Source organism: Callorhinchus milii, unplaced genomic scaffold (assembly GCF_018977255.1).
Source record: "Callorhinchus milii isolate IMCB2004 unplaced genomic scaffold, IMCB_Cmil_1.0 Scaffold6, whole genome shotgun sequence".
Lineage (NCBI taxonomy): Eukaryota > Metazoa > Chordata > Chondrichthyes > Chimaeriformes > Callorhinchidae > Callorhinchus > Callorhinchus milii.
This window is the reverse complement of record NW_024704747.1, coordinates 18,573,684-18,595,586: the sequence shown is the minus strand read 5'-3', so window position 1 is coordinate 18,595,586 and position 21,903 is coordinate 18,573,684. Positions and strand designations below refer to the sequence as shown.

Genomic DNA, 21,903 nt, shown 5'->3' with positions numbered 1-21,903 from the left:
GAGACATTTTCCTTTGGGGCAACAAGGTTAGGGGAAGAATACGATAGAGGTTTTCAACTATTTCCACTGTTGGTGAGTCAAAGAAGTTGATATATATTGAAAATCGTCACAAAAAGAAAAAAGGGGAAAGTTATTTAAAAAATTATAATTTTACTCAGAGAGGGTTGTTAAGATGTGGAATGTTTTACCACAAATGGCTATGGAAGTTGAGTCCATGCTAGAATTTAAAAGTGAATTGGATAAATACTAGAAGAAAAATAATATTAAAGGGTTCAGGGGCAAGGGAATATGATTAGAGTAGAGCGCTCCAGTGGGGGAGCTCGCACCAGGGAGGACATGATGGGCCAAATAGCTTTCTCCTTCTGCTCATTTCTTCTCTGATTCTATGAACCTTTTTTAAGAATGTTTACGCCGTATAAATTGAGATGATGGAGAATCGAATTGAGAGTCACTGGTACAAACCTTGAGACTGTAAAAACTGTCTTTTACTTAAAAAAATGTTTGCGTGATAATTTGTTGTTTTTTTTTGTCAATTGTAGACCGCACACACCAAACTACGTGACCTGTTTCAGATAAAGGGGCTTTGTCATCTTGCAAATGTATCATGCAAGACAGAAACTGCATGGCATCAGCTCTTAGTACTGTAATAATTGCACCCTTGAAATTATTCAGAAATATAGTTATTATGAAAATTACAGCAGACTCAATGGTCACTGCCATGCTGGAAACCTTCCAACTGAGCCTGTGCACTGGTCTGTCTCAAAGATGTGTGGTGAGAGCGATGCAGTTTCTTTCACAAAGTACTGTATGTTCCTTGCTTCTTGTCTGGAGTCTCTGAACACCGTTTCGTTGCGATGGAACTAATAAAAAGCTATTGAAATTTTAATATTAACGTGGCATTCTATCAATATTAAACTATTGAAAATCATTCATCTCTGTTAGTCTGAATGTGCAATAAACTGAAATCAGGCCATCTAAATGGATTCATCTTCATTAAGCGAAAGACCACTTTTCAGGCTGATGATGGATGTGTCCACATGGATTTTATACAGGAGTGTTAGGAATTTCCAAATGACTTGTTGCTGTAACTATTATAATAATTCCTGGAAAAAGAGTGCATCCAAACACCAAGAAATGCCTTGTTTATATTATCGTGCAGGCAGATTAAAGAGATCCCTTACATTCAGGATAACGCAGAGCTTTGCCGGGCCGCCTGCCCGCTGTTTGTTTAATCTTTATCTTCTTCGCACAGGGATGGCTGTGTGAGCTGCTCCGTTGGAAAGAAAACCCATCACCAGAGAACAGGACCTTGTGGGAAAATCTGTGCACTATCATGCGCTTCCTAAACATAGCCCAGGTTGATCGGGACGCCATTTACGAAGAGGAATCTCGACACCATCATAACGAACGACTGCAACACGTCCTTCAGTTATCTCCAGAACCTATTCAGGTGGGACAAAGTTTTTTTTTAATCATATTATTTCAATCTCCCATAAACCCTCTATTTTGCCTGTATTAGAGGTTGAGGAGAGTAAGTTAGATGCTTCGCCTTCAATAATTCAAAGCACTGATGGGCCTCGTAAATTCTAATGCAAATTGTTTAGAACATTACAAAATCACAAGAGAGGTTCATATGAAGAAGGGTCTTTGGTCCACTGGATTTCATCCTCCCAGGAGACCCACCCTCCGATTACAACATCAAACAGTTTTTTCTAAATGATTCTAACTTCCTGCCCTCAACCACCCTTCCTGGTGTCATAAACCCATCACCATGCTTAAGAGTATCCAAACCAAACTGAGAATTCCATGCATCCCACCTAACATGGAAATTCCAACGATGTTGATTAGACTGGAATGTGCACTCTCTCCCTGGAGGAACGCATCACGCTTACCTAATCCCAAAAAGTATTAGGTGCAGGCTGGTAAGACCCAAGGTTTGGGGACTGCGGAGTGTGTGTGTTGGGGCACCGCTGGAGTCTAACCAGCTCAAACCGCGTAGCTTACCATTGAGAGCACTACCTGACAAGCTATGCAATTGTTAATTAGCCTCTGGATAAAAAAAATACTTCCTGGTATCAGACCTAAAATTGCTCTTTGCAATCCTATCCATATATCCTCTCTTTCAGCTATTTGGTTGCATCCGAAACTATTGTTCTGGATTTCCTTCCTTAATCCCATTTCAAGTCACCTCTATGAGGTCCCTTCACAGCCCTAGTTTGTCTAATCGTAGCTAACACTGGGATCAGCCTCTTTGCTCTCGTCTGTATAACATCTAGGGCCTGATCAGTCCCCTTATTCGGGAATCACTTCCACAGACACTCTCAATACCCTGAGACTATTGAAATTAGTTCTTTTGAAAGATTGTTTGAAAACAAAACAGTACAAAGAATCAACTGCCTGGGACAGGCTGACTTTCACATGAACGCTAATGTCCCCAGTTCATTCCAATGGAAGGAGGCAGCAGAGTTCAAAGCCCCGTGTGGCCTCATCATTCAGCTGTTAAAATACAGTAGATTGCTTTTTTGAAAAAAAAGGGAAAAAATTCATGGTTTCGAGTTTCGAGACCTCAATCAAACAGTAGATGAATCTTGTGGTAATGTCTAAAATCGTTCCCCAAACTCTACCATGTAATAACCCATTATGATTATCATGCCAAGTGTTTCTCCTTAATCATGACCCTGAAAATAGGGATGAGTGAGCTGGTATGTCAGAAACTGAGCTGAACTTCGGGTCTCATTGAGATTTAGTGATCTCCAGGAATTTCTCTCCTGTACTGAAGTTACACAAGTAACAAAAGACCTTTGTTGTCAAATGGTATCATGGGAGATAAAGAGGAAGCATCAAAGAGGCTGCAAATCTAAATCGAGTATTAGTGCATTAATTGAGCAAAATGTTGAGCATTGGCCAGAGAAAGCCATTCAAGAACATCTGAACTGCCTGAAGTTAAGTCTGGGCCAAAGCAGATTGAAACTTTGGATGTATGCTGTCGGACATTTGGAGCTTCCATTATGGGAAGGCTGGCGCATTGGACTGCAGAACCTTGGATCTTGAATTCTTTGCGGTATGAGAGTTCGCCTCTGATCCATTTATGATAGCAAGATAACTGAATTATAAATAGGGATGGGAGAATTCAATTTTTAATTTTTCTAATTTTCCTCAGACAATATCAAATATTATTTTTGACTTAATTTTCTCCCAATTTTTTTTCCCTCGTTCGATGACAATCTTTGCGCTCGCTGAACACAAATCAGAGACAAATCAACAATTGTAATAATGATTCACCACAATTGTTGCCTGTATGATCCGGACACCGGCTGGTGAGACTTTCACTAAAGGTGCACATTTGTAAGCTCTGCTTCCTCCCCCTTGCTCACCTTTCCCCTCCCACCCCCCACCACCAAACCCCTCCCCAACCCCACTACCACATGCTTTTCTGTAAAGCACCAGATATGATCAAATTCAGTTTTTTTTCTCAACGTTTTGCCTTCCGGCATCATACAAGTACCAATTGTTAATCAATAAAATATTATTTGCATCAGATTGTAGAACATCATAAAAATCCAGGCAAGTTTAAGAGTATAAGTATAAGAGATAGTGTCAGGTCTGTTTTACACATTGGAGATTAGGGACTTTGAATACCAACCCTTTATCTTTACATTAGGATGGGTTGCATTGCTGAGTTGTGCACTGATGTGTTCATGGCAATGTTAGTGATAGAGCTTTGGCAAGAGGGACATCATGTCCCAGCTCCCACTTTGCGTTTGACTGCTGATTAGATCTCCGTTGAGTCACCAAACCTCGAGTCTGTTCACTCATACTTTCCATTAAATGCTGCATTCAATTAATTTGAAGTGGGTTACAAGACAATAAAAGAGCCATTTTACATTCAAGTTCAAGCAAAATACATTTCTGTGATATAATGTTTCTGATCAATGAAGTATAATACTTTAACATGTAAACTCTCTATTAGCATTTTCAAACTGGTCACCCAGGAAACCTCAGTATTGAAGTAACATAGTAATGATTTCAGGCAGGGGTCAGCTGCAATTTACCCCATGTGTATTGTACAGTTTTGCACCTTTGAAATCATTCAGAAAGGGACAAGACTGTAGTCTCTAATGTGTTTTTTGGGCTCCAACTGTCCACATTGATCACAGCAATGTCTTATCCTTTTATTCAGATAGAGTACCACCATCCAGTCTTACCAACAGTCACCTTGTTCTAACATATCCTTTGTATCTCTATATAACTTTAGTTTCAAGCACTCCGGGACACTCCCCTGTGTGATGGGCGCTATATAAATTCAAGTGGTTACAAGTTATTATTGTATCCTCATAATCCTCTTGCTTTCGTTATTTTTGCTTCCCTGCATTCAAATGGACATTTTGGCGGTGCTTGTACCACCAGAAATGTTTCTTTGGTTTAAATCACAGCAAATTATAAAGTAAGAAGTCACTTCATACAGTAAGAGCGTGGAACTCACAGTCCGAAGTTTCGGTTGAAGCTTAAATGCAGATATGTAGGAGAATGGAATAGAGGAGTGTAGGAGAGGTAAATAGGAGTAGTGAGGGCTCTTGTGAAATATAAACAATGGCACAGGCTAATTGGGCCAAATGGTCTGTCTCTGTGCTTTAGCGCTCTAGATAACTCTATGTAACTTTAGTTTCTAGGAGAATCGCAGATATGTGGCACAGGCATGAGCTAATAGGCTATAGCCTGTGAAATGCATGTATTTCCTGGCCTCCAGCAATTCTTAACTTGGTGAGCTCCTGATCCCAGGCAAAGCTGCCTGACAGAGCAGGGAATGTGGCAGCTCCTGTGCAACCACTGCAGGGCACTAGAAGCAACAAAGCGCCTAATGCCATGGGAGATCAGAGCAGAAAAACCCTGAAAACTGAGTGGGTGGGGATCAACTCAAAGGCAAAGCAGTTCACGAATTATAAAACGTTTTCTGATTAAAACAAAATGAAAGCTCCTCGAGATCAAGTTAACAATAATTCTCACAACCCAAATATCCGACACATTTTGTGGATGTTGTAAATACTTTTAGACCATAAAAACAAAGATCATATCAGTTGTAATGTGAATAAAATTCAGCATATTTTTACAGGAAACTTATTGCCCTATGCTGCCACATTTATGGTGTGATTGTGGATGTATAAACAGATTGTTCTTTTTCTTATGGGCACAAGTTTTTTTATAAATTGGGCTCAAATTATTGCCAAGATGAAATAGCCAAATTATTAAGAGCTGCATGCAGTCTTCTCGTGTGATTATTATAAATATTGCAATTTACTGGTGGAAAATGCCATCTGTTTCTATTTTAAAGGAGAATTCTGTGAACCTGTCCTTGACTTTTAGTGTTCAAAAGACTTTAAACTGCTTATTGACACTTCAATGCTGCTTAGACATTAAGGCTATGTGCTAAATTCTCTCCGGATTTTGACTGGGTCTGAAATGGGACAAAGTTGAAACAATGTATTCTGGTAAAAGTGATAGAAAAGCATTTCAACCCATATTTGCATTTGATGGCTACAGAATAAAAACTCGCTACACTGGAGAGCTTTGAGACGTCCTTCCGACATGAAAGGCACTGGATCAAATGCAAGGATTGTTGTTACACGAGTGAGTTTGCAAATTCAGCTATAACATCTAATCGAACAATTGGACTAAAAGTTCCTCCCAGGATAATCTCATCACATAGCAGTAGATGACAGAATAGCAATGGCAGATGCCTGCTGGCAGATTGTGTAAAAAGCACAGGAATGATGCACTAATAATAATTATAATAATCCTTGCATTTGGTATAGCACTTTTATCACATCAGAAGGATGTCTCAAAGTGCTTCACAGAATCTACTGTGAAGTGGAGTGACTGTGTAATTTTAGGCAAACGTGGCAGCACAATTGCGCACAGCAATGTTCCACAAACAGCTGTGAAACAAATGCCCAATTTTATTGGGACCATGGTGTCCTGGCAGATGACCTCAGTTTAACATTTCATCTGAAAGGGTAAGGCACAGTAAGGCTCAAGAAATGTAGGGGAAATGTCAGGGAAATAAAAATCCTTACCTCTCTTTTCTCCCCCCAAAATAATGTCTAATGTAAAATCAGGTCTCTGCCTTTTGCATTCATTGTTTGCATTCAGGTAAATGAAGCTTCAGAGGTCAAGGATTCCTTTTGCAAAATATGCCCGCAAATATTGAGCCATTTCTCTACTTTTGTTGAGATGAGAAAATCTCTTAATTTACACAAAAACTTTATTTTGTTCAAAAAGCCACATGTTAACAATCCATTGGAATAAAAATATAAACAACCAAGTGATTAAAGTCATGCTTCATGGAGGGTTGTCAGATATAAAGTAAAGTGTATTTACAAGGCATAAAACAATTGAGATCACAGTTTATCAATGGGTTTCTGTCCTCAATTAATGTTAGGTTGGATCGTTATTGCAAGAAGTAATCCAATGGACATTGCTTGCAGATACAAAATGCAGGGTTACAGTGTTTCTTCTCTTAAATTATTGCACCAACATGCACTTAATCTTGTTGTTGTTATTTAACTAACAGAAATGCAACTTTGGACGTCTCAGTATTTTGCTCTTTTACTTTAATGCTGGTTGCAACTCGGTTCCTTGCAAAGCAGCCCAGAATCAGCTTCTGTTTCTCTTTAGGAAGATCAGGGTTAATGGATCAGGAACAAAAAGGGGAAAGAAAGGATGAGCAGGTTTCATGGGGTCACAAGCCCAGATCCAGACCAGTGAACTACTGCTATATTAATGTGATGTATAGAGAGGGAATGAAGAAACAAGAAGAGTTTCAAAAGTTCTTCTGGCAGTTTTCTCCATTAGAACAGAAAATGCTGAACACTTTGCCAAGGATCCCTTAAGTTGGGAGCAATTTGTTCCATTGACAATAATTGATTTCAGGGAATACTTTATTGCTGAGTGCTAGTTGTACATCATTAATAGAATCACTTTGCAAGTTAAAGTGCATGCTAGATTCGAAGGTAGTTTCTTTTTGCAATGTGGATTCAATGTTTGTGAAGTCCACTTCATCTTAACGCAAAGCTTCCACCTGCCTCCTTTAAACTGGCTGCACGTATATTATGAGGATCCATTTGACTGGCATTAATGTTTCCATAGGAAACCGACTTCTCCATCTTTCTTATTTGAATGTATAATTTGCTACAATAAATAACATTATGTGTAATAGCATAACTGATTTCACTTGGCTGCACTGCAAATGCTGCACCATTAATAGTTTAAACCTTTAAAACTAGAATTTCTATTCGCTAAATAAACTTGGCTTGTTTAAAATTCCTCTATGTGCAGTGATTTAATGCAATCCTATTTGACAGCGTTTTAATTAAAGTGCCCTTTGCTGTTGAATTAACTTAAACTTTTGGAGTCATTTTACAATCTGTTCAGAAACTGTTCTAATGGAGCCAAAGGCTGCTTTCCTGACAAATTTATCTGCTCTTCGTTTTGTAAACTGTTTATTAGATTAAGGCAAGATATGGGTTTTTTGTGTGGAGTTTATGAGGAAATGCCATGATCTTGGAATAGCTCCCCATTACAGATTTTTAACCCATTGCCTGCTGAAATGTCAATGCAAGGGGAAATTGCGTGATGGTGTTAAATCCCGTTGTTATATGAGACAGTCAAGGCAACAACAACACAACAACAACAAAATTACATTTATATAGCGTCTTCCACTTTCTTAAATTAAACATCCTAAAGAAAATCAAAACTTAAAAAACCGTGCCCTCCACTGGATGAGAGATGGAATTTGTGGGGAAAAAAAGGACCCAAATTGTGCAGGGCATTGTTTCCAAGATAAATTATGAAATCAACAACAACAACTTCCATTTATATAGCGCCCTTCACACAGGGTAGCGCCCCAGAGCGCTTGAACCAAAATTTACACACTTTGAAACAAATGCAAGCGCCACATGAATGTGTCTCAAGTCCTGACGAAAGCATAAGGTTTTGTCAATTTGCTGGCTGAGAATATTTTACAAGGCTGCTGTGAATAATAGGCTTAGTGAGAAATGCTTTCTCGTAAAGTCAGCCCCAGTGTGGCAAGGGTTAATGCTGGAAAAATAATCTATTTTTTCCATCTAAAAGATAGCTTGTTTTAAACCCTGCCAGAGATCTATATGGTACTGTTTATCTAAACAGATATCAAATGAATGCGCTTTGACTATGTTAATATTTGCATTTTGTTGCATTTAATCGCAGTGATCTTGGCCAAATAAATTTGCATTTCAAGCTAGACACTAAACATCTACTGGCACTTTGCTATGTTCAGCCTTTGGAACAGGATGGACCCAAGCTCTCATTATGCCAAAGCAGTCAATATCCTTTTCATAACACACCCTTGTTAGTAATTGCTGGTTTCTCTCTATAGATAAAAATTGCCATTTGTTTTTTTCATTTCTCAAGTACATTTGACCAGTGCGTCTTTGTTGTCTGCACCTCAGATACTTGATCGCCAGACAGCCAATCCAAATATTATGGAGGGTTATTATGTTTACTATAAAAAGAAGCAAATAAATAGTCTAGCTGCAATAGTTATACTTAATTATGAATATCTGAGCATTTTTGGTTGTGTCTGCATATTTTAAAGACGTAAGACTGCCCATTAATTGTTTCCTCTTTTGTTTCCTTTGTTCCCTTGATGTCGTTTCAATATTTGGTGAGAATGACTGCCTATAAAAGCAAGAATATTTGTGCTTTATTGTGCCTGTTTTACACAGCCCCACTTTCCTGTCTTAAGTCCTGTCATTAAGCAGACTGGTGGGATTTTTGGGAGCAACATTCAGAAAACCCGCTGAGCACGGCTTTATCAGAGAAAACCTTCCTTTTTTTTTGATAACCGGGTCCAATAGACAGTGGCACAGTTCCACCAGCCTCTGAATGGAGCCTTTTGTAAGAGTTCACTACAATCATTTAATTGCCGTAAACCAGAGAGAGAGAGCCCAGCGGTGTTATAGACCGAATTGAAGGCAAACTTAACATGACTTTGCATTGTCATGAAACACTCAGCAGCAGAGCCTGTAAAGATTTACAGTGGAAACAAACTGACACCACCTTGGAATGATGAGGAGACCGACCCCACTAATGTACGTCTCCAATTCATTTTGAAATTTTATCTGCATTCCGATTTCTGGAATTCAGCACCATTTCCACACTCCCCCCAACACCCCCCTCCACCCCCCCACCCTCCCCTTTGTGAGTATTAAGTGTTCTACAACAACAACTTGCACTTAATATAACGCCCCTCATGCAGGATAGCGTCCCAGAGCGCTTGAGCTTGGAGTTCTACCTGGAGTGAATGAAACATAGGGTGCTTTGTAATAAGCTCAAGGTCCCCTATTCCAGCACAAAATCTGCACGGTCACACACTGTTAATATAGTTGGGTAAATTGTGGCGCTGGTGTGAATTTTAAGCAGCTTATTAGAATGTACCAGCTACTGCTGTTAAAGCCAAACTCTTACCTTATTTAATAAATGACACATTTCAATAGTTTATTTACAAACTGCATCTCGTGCCAAGCTTTGTGAACTATATGTCACCACGTTGTGAAAAAAAATCCATCTTGTAGCATTTTCACTCCCATGTAGGATGGGGAGAGGAGCTTTTGCACTGCACCTCACCCTGGGCTAAGACATGAGTTGGTTATTGGTGCTATGAAACTCTCTGCGGAACCATAGCTTTCGACAGATTATAAATATTGCTTTTATTTACCATGGGCTGTACTGGAAGATTTATGTAGCACACCTATACTGAGTGCATGCAGGTCATTCCAGCCAATTTACAGTGCAGGGAGGAGGGAGGATGATCAGCCACTGGTTTGTAGGAAAATATAACACGTAGATATGGGTCAGGCTTCTGCAACCACACGCACGAGAGTGAATTGCAGTGACCCTCCCAGCAATTTCCCCTTCTCTCCCCACATGCAAATGGCTCATTTCTCCTGGGCACCTTTGTCTGATGATCTGTCTAAGATTAGATCACTGTGGATGCAAACATGTGCCCTGCCACTTCTTGGCTCAGTGCGTTGGAGCAATAACATGTCTCAGTCACTGTAAATGCAGGGAGGTACCTGTTTCCAATGGAAAGACTTCAGAATAGTCTGGATTTACGTCTAAGACATGACATACTGGGGGAGTGTAGTTTACGTTTACTACAGCTCCATTCTACACTACAGATATCTGTTGATTATATTCTTGTCTCTGAGTCAGAAGACTGTGAAGTCGAGCCCCACAACCTGACTCTAAGATGACACTACAATACTGTTCTAGGGGAGCCCTGTATTGATGGAAGTACCGTCGCTTTGGCTAAGATGTTAAATCAATTCCCCGTCTGCCTGTTCAGGTGTATGTTAATAATCCCACGTCACTATTTGGAAACAGAAGGAAGGTTCTCTAATTGTCCTGACAAATAATCCCCCAGATAAAATTGGTCATTTTTTTCATGGCTGTTTGTGGGACTCTGCTGTTGGCAAAATTAGCTGCCAAGTTTCGCCTACAAAACACTGCATTTTACAGTAAATCCTGTGAAGTGTTTTCGGACAGCTTCCTGACATGAAAGATGCTATATAAGATTTAAAGATCATTGTTGTAAATAAGTGTACTATTGGATCTTAGTGGAATCCACTTCAATTTAATAGATAAACAAGGGACTGCCCTCTGAAAACTCAGATTCCGATAGAACACTCGATAATTCCTGTTAAAAGCATTCAACAAAAATATTAGCCAAGACGTCTTACAAATAAGCTATCTGATTACTTGGTTGTGGAGGGTGAGACATGAGTTGTGGATTAGCCCTGAGCAAACCCATCCAGAGAACAACCGACTGTGCGGTGCTTCCCTTGGAGGCTTGGTGGACGAGGGCAGCATTTGTGAGTCGCTCTCCATTCTGTCCGAGACGTTGTGCTCGTTTTGACTCGTGCAGTCATGGTGCTGTTCTTACACCTATTCAAACGACTCTGGACGCACTCGACTGTTCCTCAGAGTGAGCCTCCCAAATCTGAATAATAGACAGCAATCTTTTAAAATTCTTTCAAAGTGATAAATCTTTTACTAACTATTATTCAGAAATTTAATGTTAAGTATGAAACCCCCTCCGGCTCCACTCTGCGCTGTGAGTAAAATGCTGACCTTCCTCTCCCCTGCTTGGTGTTCAATCCCGTCCCTATAAAGTGCTTTGAGATGTTACCCTGAGATGTGAAGGACGCTACATAAATGTAAGTGTTGAAGTTGCTGGTGATCTAAACATTAGACTTTCACATGTTTTTGTTTGTGTTTGACAGCGCTGAGGTTTAACAAGTCAGCCAAATTTGATGTTGGTAACAATGTTTAAAATGTCAAGGCAAAACTTTTCATGAAGATTTTAATAAGGGAACCATTGGTTTGAAAAGGGTTTGCAGACAGTTTCAGGCATTTTCTTTGTAGAAGAAAAAAAACTGCCATCAAATACTGACAACATGAATCCTACTAAAGTCGGCAGCTTAAACTTGCTGCACAATGAAACACGGTGAAAGCTCATTCAGAAGACACAATGAGCAGCTGAAAGATGGAAGTGATGCAGTCAGTGGCACTGATTACACTCCCCGTCCTTTTCAACAGGGAGCTGTATTAGCATGTTCTGGCTGAGGGGGAGTTAACCTGATGCTTTTTCAGAGAATGTATTTTAAGAGCTTGCATTTCCTTGCATTTGCTATAGCGCCTTATCATGTCTTCGAGACATTTCTAAGCTTTTCACAGAATGTACTGTAAAATGAATCGACTGTATGTTTTGTGGGCGAAACACGGCAGCCAATTGCGCGCAGCAGTGACCCAAGAACAGTCGTGAGCTTGTGTAGAAAGTACAAACTTTGAAGCCTCATTTTTATTCTGTGTGTAAAAATGTTTATCAACGCATTTTTATTAACCATTTATTTTTGCACCCTCCAAGTGCAAACAGTTGGGGGTTCGGATGGGGAAAGGGCTTCACATTAGACAAGGGCTTCAACACGTTCACCTACAATATACACAGTCACTACAGTTTATTTTAAATCCTGCGAAGCGCTTTAAGGTGTCCTTGTAACGTGAAAAGCTCTGTATCAAATGTAAAGATGCTTATTATTGGGTTATTATATATGATGGTTGGTACTTTTCTTTTTAAAAACAAAGTCGCTCTTAACGCTTTGATGACCAGCATGTCTCGGAACATCTCGCAAAATACATGCTTAACATTTCCCCTTTGATTTTGACAGTAATGGTCTATGTGTTCTGTAGCTTCTCTAATTAGTTTGCAATGTTCCACATATCTTGGTGTGCGCACAATATGGCTTTAAGACTTTTTGGAAGTGGGGAGGAAGGGGGGTTGAGGGGAGGCAGTCTGCTTTTCACTCGGTTTGTTCATTCCAGACATCGCAGCCCCATTTATGTTCTGTGGTCCTTTGAATATCGCTAGACTTTTAATTTAACAAAAAACATTTAATAAAATGTAATCTGGGAGCACTTACGCCCTTAACAATGTTCGTTTCTGTTCAGTTTCACATGGTTAAAAATAATTCTGGATCAACCAAGGCAGGAATTCTTTTCTGTATTCTGGCTAAATGGTTGCCTCGATTCATGCCTGGAACACAGAGTTATTTTCCTGGGTTTTTACTATGAAGCAAATTCTTATTAGTCTTTCGTTCTTTGTTTCTCCTTCCTTTCGTCTACGCCACACAACAAACCCAGCCAAGGTGGGTGGATGTCTGTGGCAGTCAATAGAAAACTTAGTCCATCCAGACACTCACAGTGACTGTGTCTAACCAGCCAATGACAGATACATGAGAGAGACTCATAGTGACTGTCTCTAACCAGCCAAGGACAGATACATTTAAGGAATTATCATTGTGATTTGGTCAAAGTTAACATTTACATAAAAAAATTCACCTCCAAACTATACCTACAATGAAAGTGAGAAAGATGATAACTTATTTACTGTGTTTGGTTTCGAGCATTTAACTCCTAACATCAAGGCCATGGGCCAGGCCTAACACTAACCTGGCTTCTCAGATCTCCGTTGGACCACTTCACAGATACCATGTGAAAGTGAGAGGCTACAATCTCAGCCAAGTAATCTGCATAATGGCAGATAATAAGTGTATCAAGGTGCAGTTTTGGAGACGGCTTCACTGTCTGCATTGAAGCTCAATGTGTGTTGAGGAGTGACTTGTGGAAGATGATATGGTAATAACAAGGGAGGAGGGGGGCAGAAACTGAGCATATCTAACATTGATACTATCATTGAGTGAGCCAAGAGATTTTCACCCTTATTGGTCATTGCTGATGGACTCAGGTGGTTTAATAAAGAGCTTCTTTTCTTTCTATTGGAATCAATGTATGTTTGAACAGTGCAAACCTTGTCAATCAGTCATCTCTCTCTGTACACAGTGAAAGACAGCAATCAGTTCATGAGGCTGTTGAAAGTCCTGGTAATGGATCAGGTAAGGGTCTCACTGTGCACAGGTTTGGTTCAGTTAAAGCTTAGGTTAGTCTCACTTCTACCACCGCTACAGATGGAGTTTTTCTCTGTTCTGTTCTGAATTAGGCCGTATAGCAGGTTGAGTGGCCTTACTGAAGCAGGATATGTGACCCTGAACCGGGGGGAGAAACTGACTTTATCTGTCTTGCCCCGCAGCAAACCCAGCTCCGATCAGTTGAACACGGAGTGGCGTTGGCATCAGCAGTCATAAGGGAGTCCATGGCTCGTTCACCCACCCTCCCGGCTGAAGGAGTATGCTTGAAGGTGAGCTGTCTTCAATTGAACTGGGGCAGGGTGGCTGGTCATGGGACATCGGGAGAGTGATAACAATTTCATGTGGCTTTAAAAAAAGTACTGAATGCATCCATCACCTGGAACCAGAGCGCAGGAAATAAATATTCAGCATTCAGTTTTATTCAAAGTAGAATGAGAATAGGAATACAGCTGTGCTACCTGCTGTCTCTGTCCCATATGGAGCCAGGCGACCATGACATACCCCCTAGCTGCCTTCCTTTGCAAAGCCTGACTGCAAATTAACAAAATGTTATATTGGTGCAAAGCTGCTTATGTGCAGCTTTGGTGAAACCCTACCATTTCACCCAACTCAAAGTCTGGATCATTCCCATTGTCAGCTCAGGCATAACCGTTGCCTCTTCACCACCCGCATGCGCTAACATTTTGTTATTTCATGGTCTCCCCTTTGCACAAGAAGGGGAAATAATCCCTTCAAAAAAATAATCATAATTTGGTCACTCAATCCACGAAGAGTTTGTGGGACGCTGCTGTGAGTAATTCCCTGCTGCGTTTTGCCCACAAAATATACTGCCAATTTACTTTACAGTATATTCTGTGAAGTGCTTTGAGGCGCCTCAATGATGTGATAAAGTGCTATATCAAATGCAAGGATTATTATTATAGTTCCAGTGTGAGAACGAACTGTGACCTCTTCTCCATCTTCTACTCAGCATCCAGAACTCCCTCAGACACAGATCTGAGAGCAGAGCCCCTTGGCACTTAGCCACCGCAATGGGCTGCTTCATTTTCCGCCAGCGACTGATTTGCACCTTATATAAGATTTGCTTCATTTGCCCCATTAAATTGGTTGCCACATTTGCCTGTAAATACATAATCACTGCACTTTACAATAATATCCTGTGAAGCCTTTTGAGATGTCTCAATGACATGAAAAGATGCTTAACAAATCCAAGGATTATTATTATTATTATTATTGAAACAGTACACAGTACCATAGTAGTTACAATCACCAGTGAAACATACGTCTCAAAGACGTGATATGGTGCTATATCAAATGCAAGGATTATTATTATTTATTATTAAACTCATAAGAACAGCAGGGTTAAGGGGGTCCCATGACAATTGGGCCATCCTGAATTGAGTAATTTCTATTTTTACCAGATTCATTTTTATATAAATGCAATTGAGTCCTTTAGACTTTAATTAAGGCCATGATGAGTGTTGGATTGTCTGAACTGTGTGACTGGTTCACAGGGGAAGTCATACTGCACCAATCATAAACCACGACTGATCAGACCACACACATGGCAAGAAGTTTAGTATATGGGAATCATATTGAAAACAGTTTAGGGTTTGTGTCCCCCCCCTCCCACCCACTCCGCTCCCTCCCACTGAAGTAACTGTTGTTACCGAATCTTAATGGAATTTAATGTTGACAATTGCTGCAGAGCCTCTCTATCCTACCTGTGAAACAGAACTGAAACCCACCCATTAATCATTCCGCCTTTCACAAACAAGAAGCAACGAACAGGGAGAAGAGCCCGAACATAATGCCAGGACATATTACAACTTTCCTAAGCGTAATCATTAATATCTTTCTAACTTCCCTGCAGGCATGCACTGTTATATTTCACACATGGCTCCCAGCTGCTTCCAATTGTGGTGTTCAGTGCAGTCTCCTTTATCTTATCTTTTTTAATCAATACATTTCTAAAACGTAACTTTGTGAGAATGCATTTCATTCCATCAGACGCGCTGGGAAGTCCGCAATTCATCAGCCACCCCTGGTTTTGACATGTCCCTTTTTTTTAATATATATAAATAATTTTGTAATCATTCCCACACCCGTGCCTTTGGAGCACTAATAAACAACACAAAGAACATCGCCCACAGTTTAGCAATGGAGCTTCAGAAACAAAGAACATGCTTCAGGCTGATACTGGGGACAATTTTTTTTCCCCGAGTTCATTCATAGGACTCCTTTTCTGGAGCATTTGTACAAACTTAAGTAACTCTGCAGGCATTTCTTTTTTTAAAAAAATGTCCTTTATTCTGCTAACGTCCATACTTTGTTGTTGATTGCTTGAAGATGGAGCAGGCATCTTGTCACCTTTTAATCACTCACTTCACTGGTCTCAGGGCCCGGCTTTGACATATTTTATTGGGAATCTTCCAGGAAACTCGGCTGCAATCATATTAGTACATTTTTCCAATCGGATTCCAATATACTTAAAACCCTGGTTCCTTAAAGATATTTTATTTGAGGTGAAGTATAGCCTGGGTACTCTAGACTGATTTAGAATGGAAGCAATTGAATAATACAGTTGTATTAAATGAAACAAACATTTTATTTACGGTTGGGCTGTTGGGTAGGGCAAGGGAAACTCTGATCTTCTGGATCGACCGGTTCTGTCTGTTTTCAGTATCACCCACCATGACCCTGAAAAGAATACTAATATCACAGTGGAAAGCACCGCTCAAAAGCCTGGGGTGTGTTAAAGGCTGGATTATTAATCCACATTTGCTAAAATTAACTTTTAAAGTATTTTGTGTAAAAATATACAAAATAACAGCAACAAAATTACATTTGTATAGCGCCTTTCACGTCGGGAGGAGGTCCCAAGGCATTGAAAGGGTAAAGACTTTATCCAAACTTGCTCAATGGTCTCTTATTCGTAAGTAGGAGTAAATGTAGTGATAATTGTCCCAGGCAGAACTCTCCAATCTAGATTAAATGTACTGGGCGATTCCATCCCTGGGATCCTCCACTGCCCAATAACATTTCCAGACTTAGCAAAAAGTCCATCACGTATACATGTGTATCAGCCTGGCGCAGTGGTTGCACTCTCACCAGTGACTCAGAAGGTTGTGGGTTCAAGACCATTGGGACTTGGAATCAAATAGGCTAAACTGACTCTCCAGTGCAGTGAACAGCATTATCAGAGGTGCCGTCCTTTGGATAGGATGTTAAACCAAGATCCTGTCTGGCTGTTCAGGTGAACGTTAAAGATCCCATGGCACTATTTGAAAAGAGGAGGGAGTTTTTTCCAGTGTCCTGGCCAACAATCTCCCAAATAAAATGGGTCACTCACTCCATGGCTGTTTGTGGGACATTGCTGTGCACTACTGGCTGCTGTATTTCCCACACAAAATACACAGTCACTGCATTTTAGAGTATTTCCTGTGAGGCGCTTTGAGACATCTAGACGATGTGATAAGGCGCTGTATCAAATGCAAATACAAGGATAATTATTGACATTATCAATGATTAGATGGGGCCCAGGTTCGATGTAGTAGTTGTGACTGCCATAAACCAGCCCATTTGTGATCCATGCAAAGCGACTAATTGTAATTTAATAGCAAAGATGACATAGAGCAAATTGTGATTAAAACCTAACTTTTGAGTATATTTAATGGTAATTTTACTTATTTAGAAAAAATCTATTTTGACTGTATGTATGTTCTTGCAAAAGTAAACTGAACTGTTTATACTAAAATATTTTAAAAATAGCTTGCTGTAAACAGTACATGCACAATAGATTGTTTCAGTAATAGTTTCTGGCTAATGTTGTTATAACCTTGAATTGAAACACTGAAGAGCCATCATGTGGGAGATGCTGGTTTTCACCCTTGCCTTATAATTGGTAGCAGCAGGGAATAGACTTCAGTGGGAGAAAGAACAGGGACAGATTACAGTTAAATCACCAGCCCCAGCCTGGACAATATAGGTGAAATAGCTTAATGTTACTAAAATAAATTGGAAGTCAAAGAAGAATCAATCATTCAATGTATCGGTTAGTTTTCTGCTGCATTTTAACAGGCAATGGCCCCAATAGCATCTAAAGTCACTTAACTGTAAAATTTGATGAAAGCTCCTTCATACCAAGAAACAACTTGAGACTCATTGAGCTCTGACATTGTCTCCCAGTTACACAGCGCGGAGGTGGGGGCGGTTGGGGGGTGGGAAGCGCAAATAAATATCCCACAAACCCCTAAGCGCCCCCCCCCACCCCCATCTTGACTAATGAGATGACTGTGTTCAATGTTAGATGTTTTCTGAGATGGTTGTCACATTGTGAAAGAGACGTCTCAGTGACAAGCTTATTGAAGTATTCAAGTCCTGAAAGGGTATACACAAACTGAACACAAACACAATACCTTCAACATGTTCCAACGATCCTGGACAAGGTGACACGCTGAAGCTTGGGAGAGCAATGGCAGACAGACAGTTCAGAAAATAATACTTAGCTTTGGTTTAGCACCTTTCACGTCGGGAAGACATCTCAAAGAACTTCACATGATATACTGTAAAGTGAAGCAATTGTGTGTTTTGTGAATATGTGGAATAGACAACTACCGAGGCGATGGAGACAGGTTGTGTCAGTAAATCCAAGAGGGAATTAGATAGCTATTTGCAGGAAGAAATTGATTGAGGGGTATCAGATATAGGGCAATGTAGGATTGTTTGTTATGTTTTGTTTGGTTTGATTCAAGGGATCCGAGATGTTATTCTACATGAAGGGCACAGTTGTATTTTATTTTACTTTGGAACCAGACAGATGGGACGTCAGTGAACATTTCCGGTCCTGTGCATTCCTGTGCGCTATGTCTCATGCCTGCCCATGTGTACAACTCCCCACACTGTAATTAGCTACCGAAATAACCCACAGTGTAAAAGCAGCATGGAGCGGATAGTTGCACTTAAACGTGTAGGAGCAATGCCAGTCTGGAGAAGAATAAGTACTCCTTAAGAAGAATAGAAAGCGTGCCGCAATCCTCTAGGCAAAACCAGTTATAATTCTGAACTGTCAAAGGGGACGCCCTTGTTAATGGGCACTGTGTGTGCAGCCTTACTTGAATAATAGAGGCAGATACGGGGAGAGGAGGAGGATTGGATTTGATGGCTAAGCAAAGACAATTTGGGTATCTCAAAGGAAACGGAACTTTCCTGAGAGGCAACTACGTGGCATTACATTCATCTGCGGAAACCTGATTAAATATCGAAGAAAAGCTCAAACACGGAGGAGTTCTCAAGCAGTTTGGGTTCATGATATTTGACAGCTCTGTTGCACATGATATTGCCCATATTATATTATTACTGTATTGAAGTATTGATTTATTACATGTTCTATTGTGTCAAAGAACCTGCAGGGGATTGTTTTTGCAATTAAAATAAAGTATATTCAAACCGAACGCATAACAAATAAAAGAGAGTGGGGGGGTGGGTGGGGGGGGGATGGCTGTGCACAGATGAAGTTCTATTAGAAAAGAATTAACAGCGAGAATTGGGTCGGAAAGTAATTTTGTGTTTATTCAATAATTTAGGTTCTGCACAGACAGCAATCGCAGCCTACAAAGGAGAGTTCACCCCCACGAGAGGACATAGCCACTCAGCCACAAGCTGCTGAAGATAACTGTGCCAAAAAGTCCAGGTCACGTACTAAGATCTCAGTGGAGGCACTGGGTATCCTTCAGAGCTTTATCCACGACGTAGGCCTCTATCCCGATCAAGAAGCCATTCAGACCCTTTCGGCCCAGCTGGATTTGCCCAAGCATACCATCATCAAATTTTTTCAGAACCAACGTTATCACGTTAAGCACCACGGCAAGTTAAAAGAGCATTTGGGAACTACGGTAGATGTATCGGATTACAAAGAGGAGGAGCTGCTGACTGAATCGGAGGAAAACGACAGTGAGGAGGGCTCCGAGATGTACGCCATGGAAGTGGGAGAGGAAACTCCCAACAAAACCAAAGCCAAACCTCCCGAGATAGACCAGAAATAACACGAAACACACCAGCGATCGGATACCTGAGTCAAAGGGTATTCTCAATTCTATGTACAGTGTTGTGTTCTACATTAAGTACGTATGGAGTACAGCAGTATTGAATTTGCAGGTCTAATCTAATGTTGCCTTGACAAAGAAATCCTGAAATGACTTTGTTCTCACAGACTGAGAAGGATCCCCTCAGAGTTTGCCCCCACAACTCATCCTGCACTAAGAGTTAAATAAAGGAACATGGGGATGGGGGAGGGGAGGGGGTGCATTTAAAAAGGAGCTTTTATCAGAATTTACTCGACACAGACGATTTATAAAGTTGTGAAACAGACTGTACACTGAAATGTATCACGAAGACTCACGGTTTATGTCCTCAAACCCTGTTCACAATGAGTTGTTTTGGCGGATGATAAGCTGCCTGGTCAGAGGATGTGGCAAAGCTAAAACTGCTTTTCAAATCCCTATTTATTTTCTGAGTTCACCTCTAATTTTTGACTTACGGCATACCTGCCCCGGTCGTTGTAAAGATGTACGTTGCAAAAAAACAAGGATATAAAAAACGATGCATTTTGCAAAATAAGATGAAACCACTGCCAAATGCACCCACGCACACACACACACACACACCCAAGTCAAACACCATGTGGGAGAATGTGAATAGGTTTGCGTGGTTCAGTGATGGATGGTTCAGTCACCTGTGGTTTCCCATTTGTACCAGGATTCAAAGTCAGGAGTTGCAGGTAAGACACACTGTACTGATCTATGGTTACCGTTCAGCCCATGGTCCTCTAGTGGAGTGAGATTAAATGTGTGCTCCAACAGTGACCAAATTGACCCCACAACCGAGCAGGGAAAAGGTAATAGGAAACTGGAGAGTGAGTAACATTTCATAAGCATGAAATTCAGTTGCACACAGTAATAAAAGCTGAGGTAGTTAGTGTATTTTGTTATATATAATAAGTACTGGCACTTGAAAGATCCTTTGCAGGTCTCTGTAAGATCAGTGCGTGATCTTGTATGAATTAATTCCCAGTTTAGGAAATTAAGTGTAGTAAAAGCCACAAAAAAGCTGTAATGTTTTCATTAAAGCATCTTTGTCTCCATCACATTTAGTCTTCCTTCCACACATTGTTTCCCTCGACGTCCCAACGAGTAAGCTGATGGGAGTTGGTCGTGCTGTCGGATGTTGGTTACCACATCATATCCCCACTGCTAACATCTGCCAAATAACTCGAAATCAAACAGGAGGTGACAGATGTTTTAGCATCTCAGCAGCACTATCAGCGCGCTATGGTATCCAGCAAGGACAAGGCCATATTGAATACTGTGGAAGCCTGGTGCTTTACCTCAGGACTGCCCCTTACACTTGATCTTAAGTAGAAATGAATTCATTTTATTCAGGGATGAACAGATGTTAATGGAGATAGACTAGGACATTAGATGAAGCTGCTCTCACACAGATCTTTTATCTGCGATGGACACATTCTTAAAACCTCCCCTGTAACAACCCTCTTTTCCCCTCTCCCCTTCTTCTTGTGACTTCCCAAACACATACTTTCTGCTAAGTTTGTACAAACTGTTCAGTTAATAAGGACACGATAAATGNTTTTTTTCGGTGGTTTTGTAATATTTTAACCAAAACATGTACTAGACATTGTCAATGCTAAGTCTTGCCTATTCAGTTTTATTTCACTGCTATGTCTGCAGTGATTTTAAGTGAATCTATGGGCATTTTAGCCTGTGGTCTTGCCAGAGATTTGAAAAGTACAATGCATATATGTCTATTTATTCATTATCTGTCATATATTATCTATTTGGGGAAAAAATCTTTCTTTCATAGTGCCTCTTGAGAAAGCACAAATTTCTGCCTTTGGTAACATGAAGAATAATTGTGTTTTTTGGATTATTGACAATGTGAATATAAAATTAACATATTGTAAATGTTCTTTTTCATGTGAATCAACCCTCTATCTGCATTATCACAAAGTGATAATTATTTTTAAGTTATGTGCATTGTTAAGACATTAGATCTTTTGTTGTTAAAATAAAAAGCATTCAATAAATATATCTAAATTTGTCAAGTAGCTTGCAGTATATCAGTGTCTCTTTTGCACTCTTTTACGGTACTCTACAATTCCTGTAGCATAGTGTTTAGAGAGCTCGCCTCGTAGGCATGAGGACCAGGGTTCCATTCCTGAGTGTGGTGAAATGTTAGGCAACTTTCCTTACTCCACACGCCTCTGGTTATTTAGCAGTAAGTAGGAACTCAGTTGTTAGTCAATTGGCAGATCGCTTTCTGAGGATAATAATCCCTCAAAAACAACTCCTGTTCAAGTCGATGTTAA

At 40.3% G+C, this 21,903-nt stretch overlaps 1 protein-coding gene across 4 annotated transcripts in view; it reads left to right on the top strand.

Moving 5' to 3' along the window:
• satb2 (SATB homeobox 2) overlaps positions 1 to 21,635 on the top strand; it is a 69,455-nt gene extending 47,820 nt beyond the window's left edge. For all 4 annotated transcript variants that reach the window (XM_007900071.2, XM_042336458.1, XM_042336460.1 and 1 more), the window contains exons 10-12: positions 1,253 to 1,450; positions 13,682 to 13,789; positions 19,106 to 21,635. In XM_007900071.2, coding sequence (XP_007898262.1) covers positions 1,253 to 1,450; positions 13,682 to 13,789; positions 19,106 to 19,564 — 765 coding nt within the window. In that variant the 3' untranslated portion in view covers positions 19,565 to 21,635. The remainder of the gene's footprint in view (positions 1 to 1,252; positions 1,451 to 13,681; positions 13,790 to 19,105) is intronic.
• Positions 21,636 to 21,903: the final 268 nt, after the last annotated feature.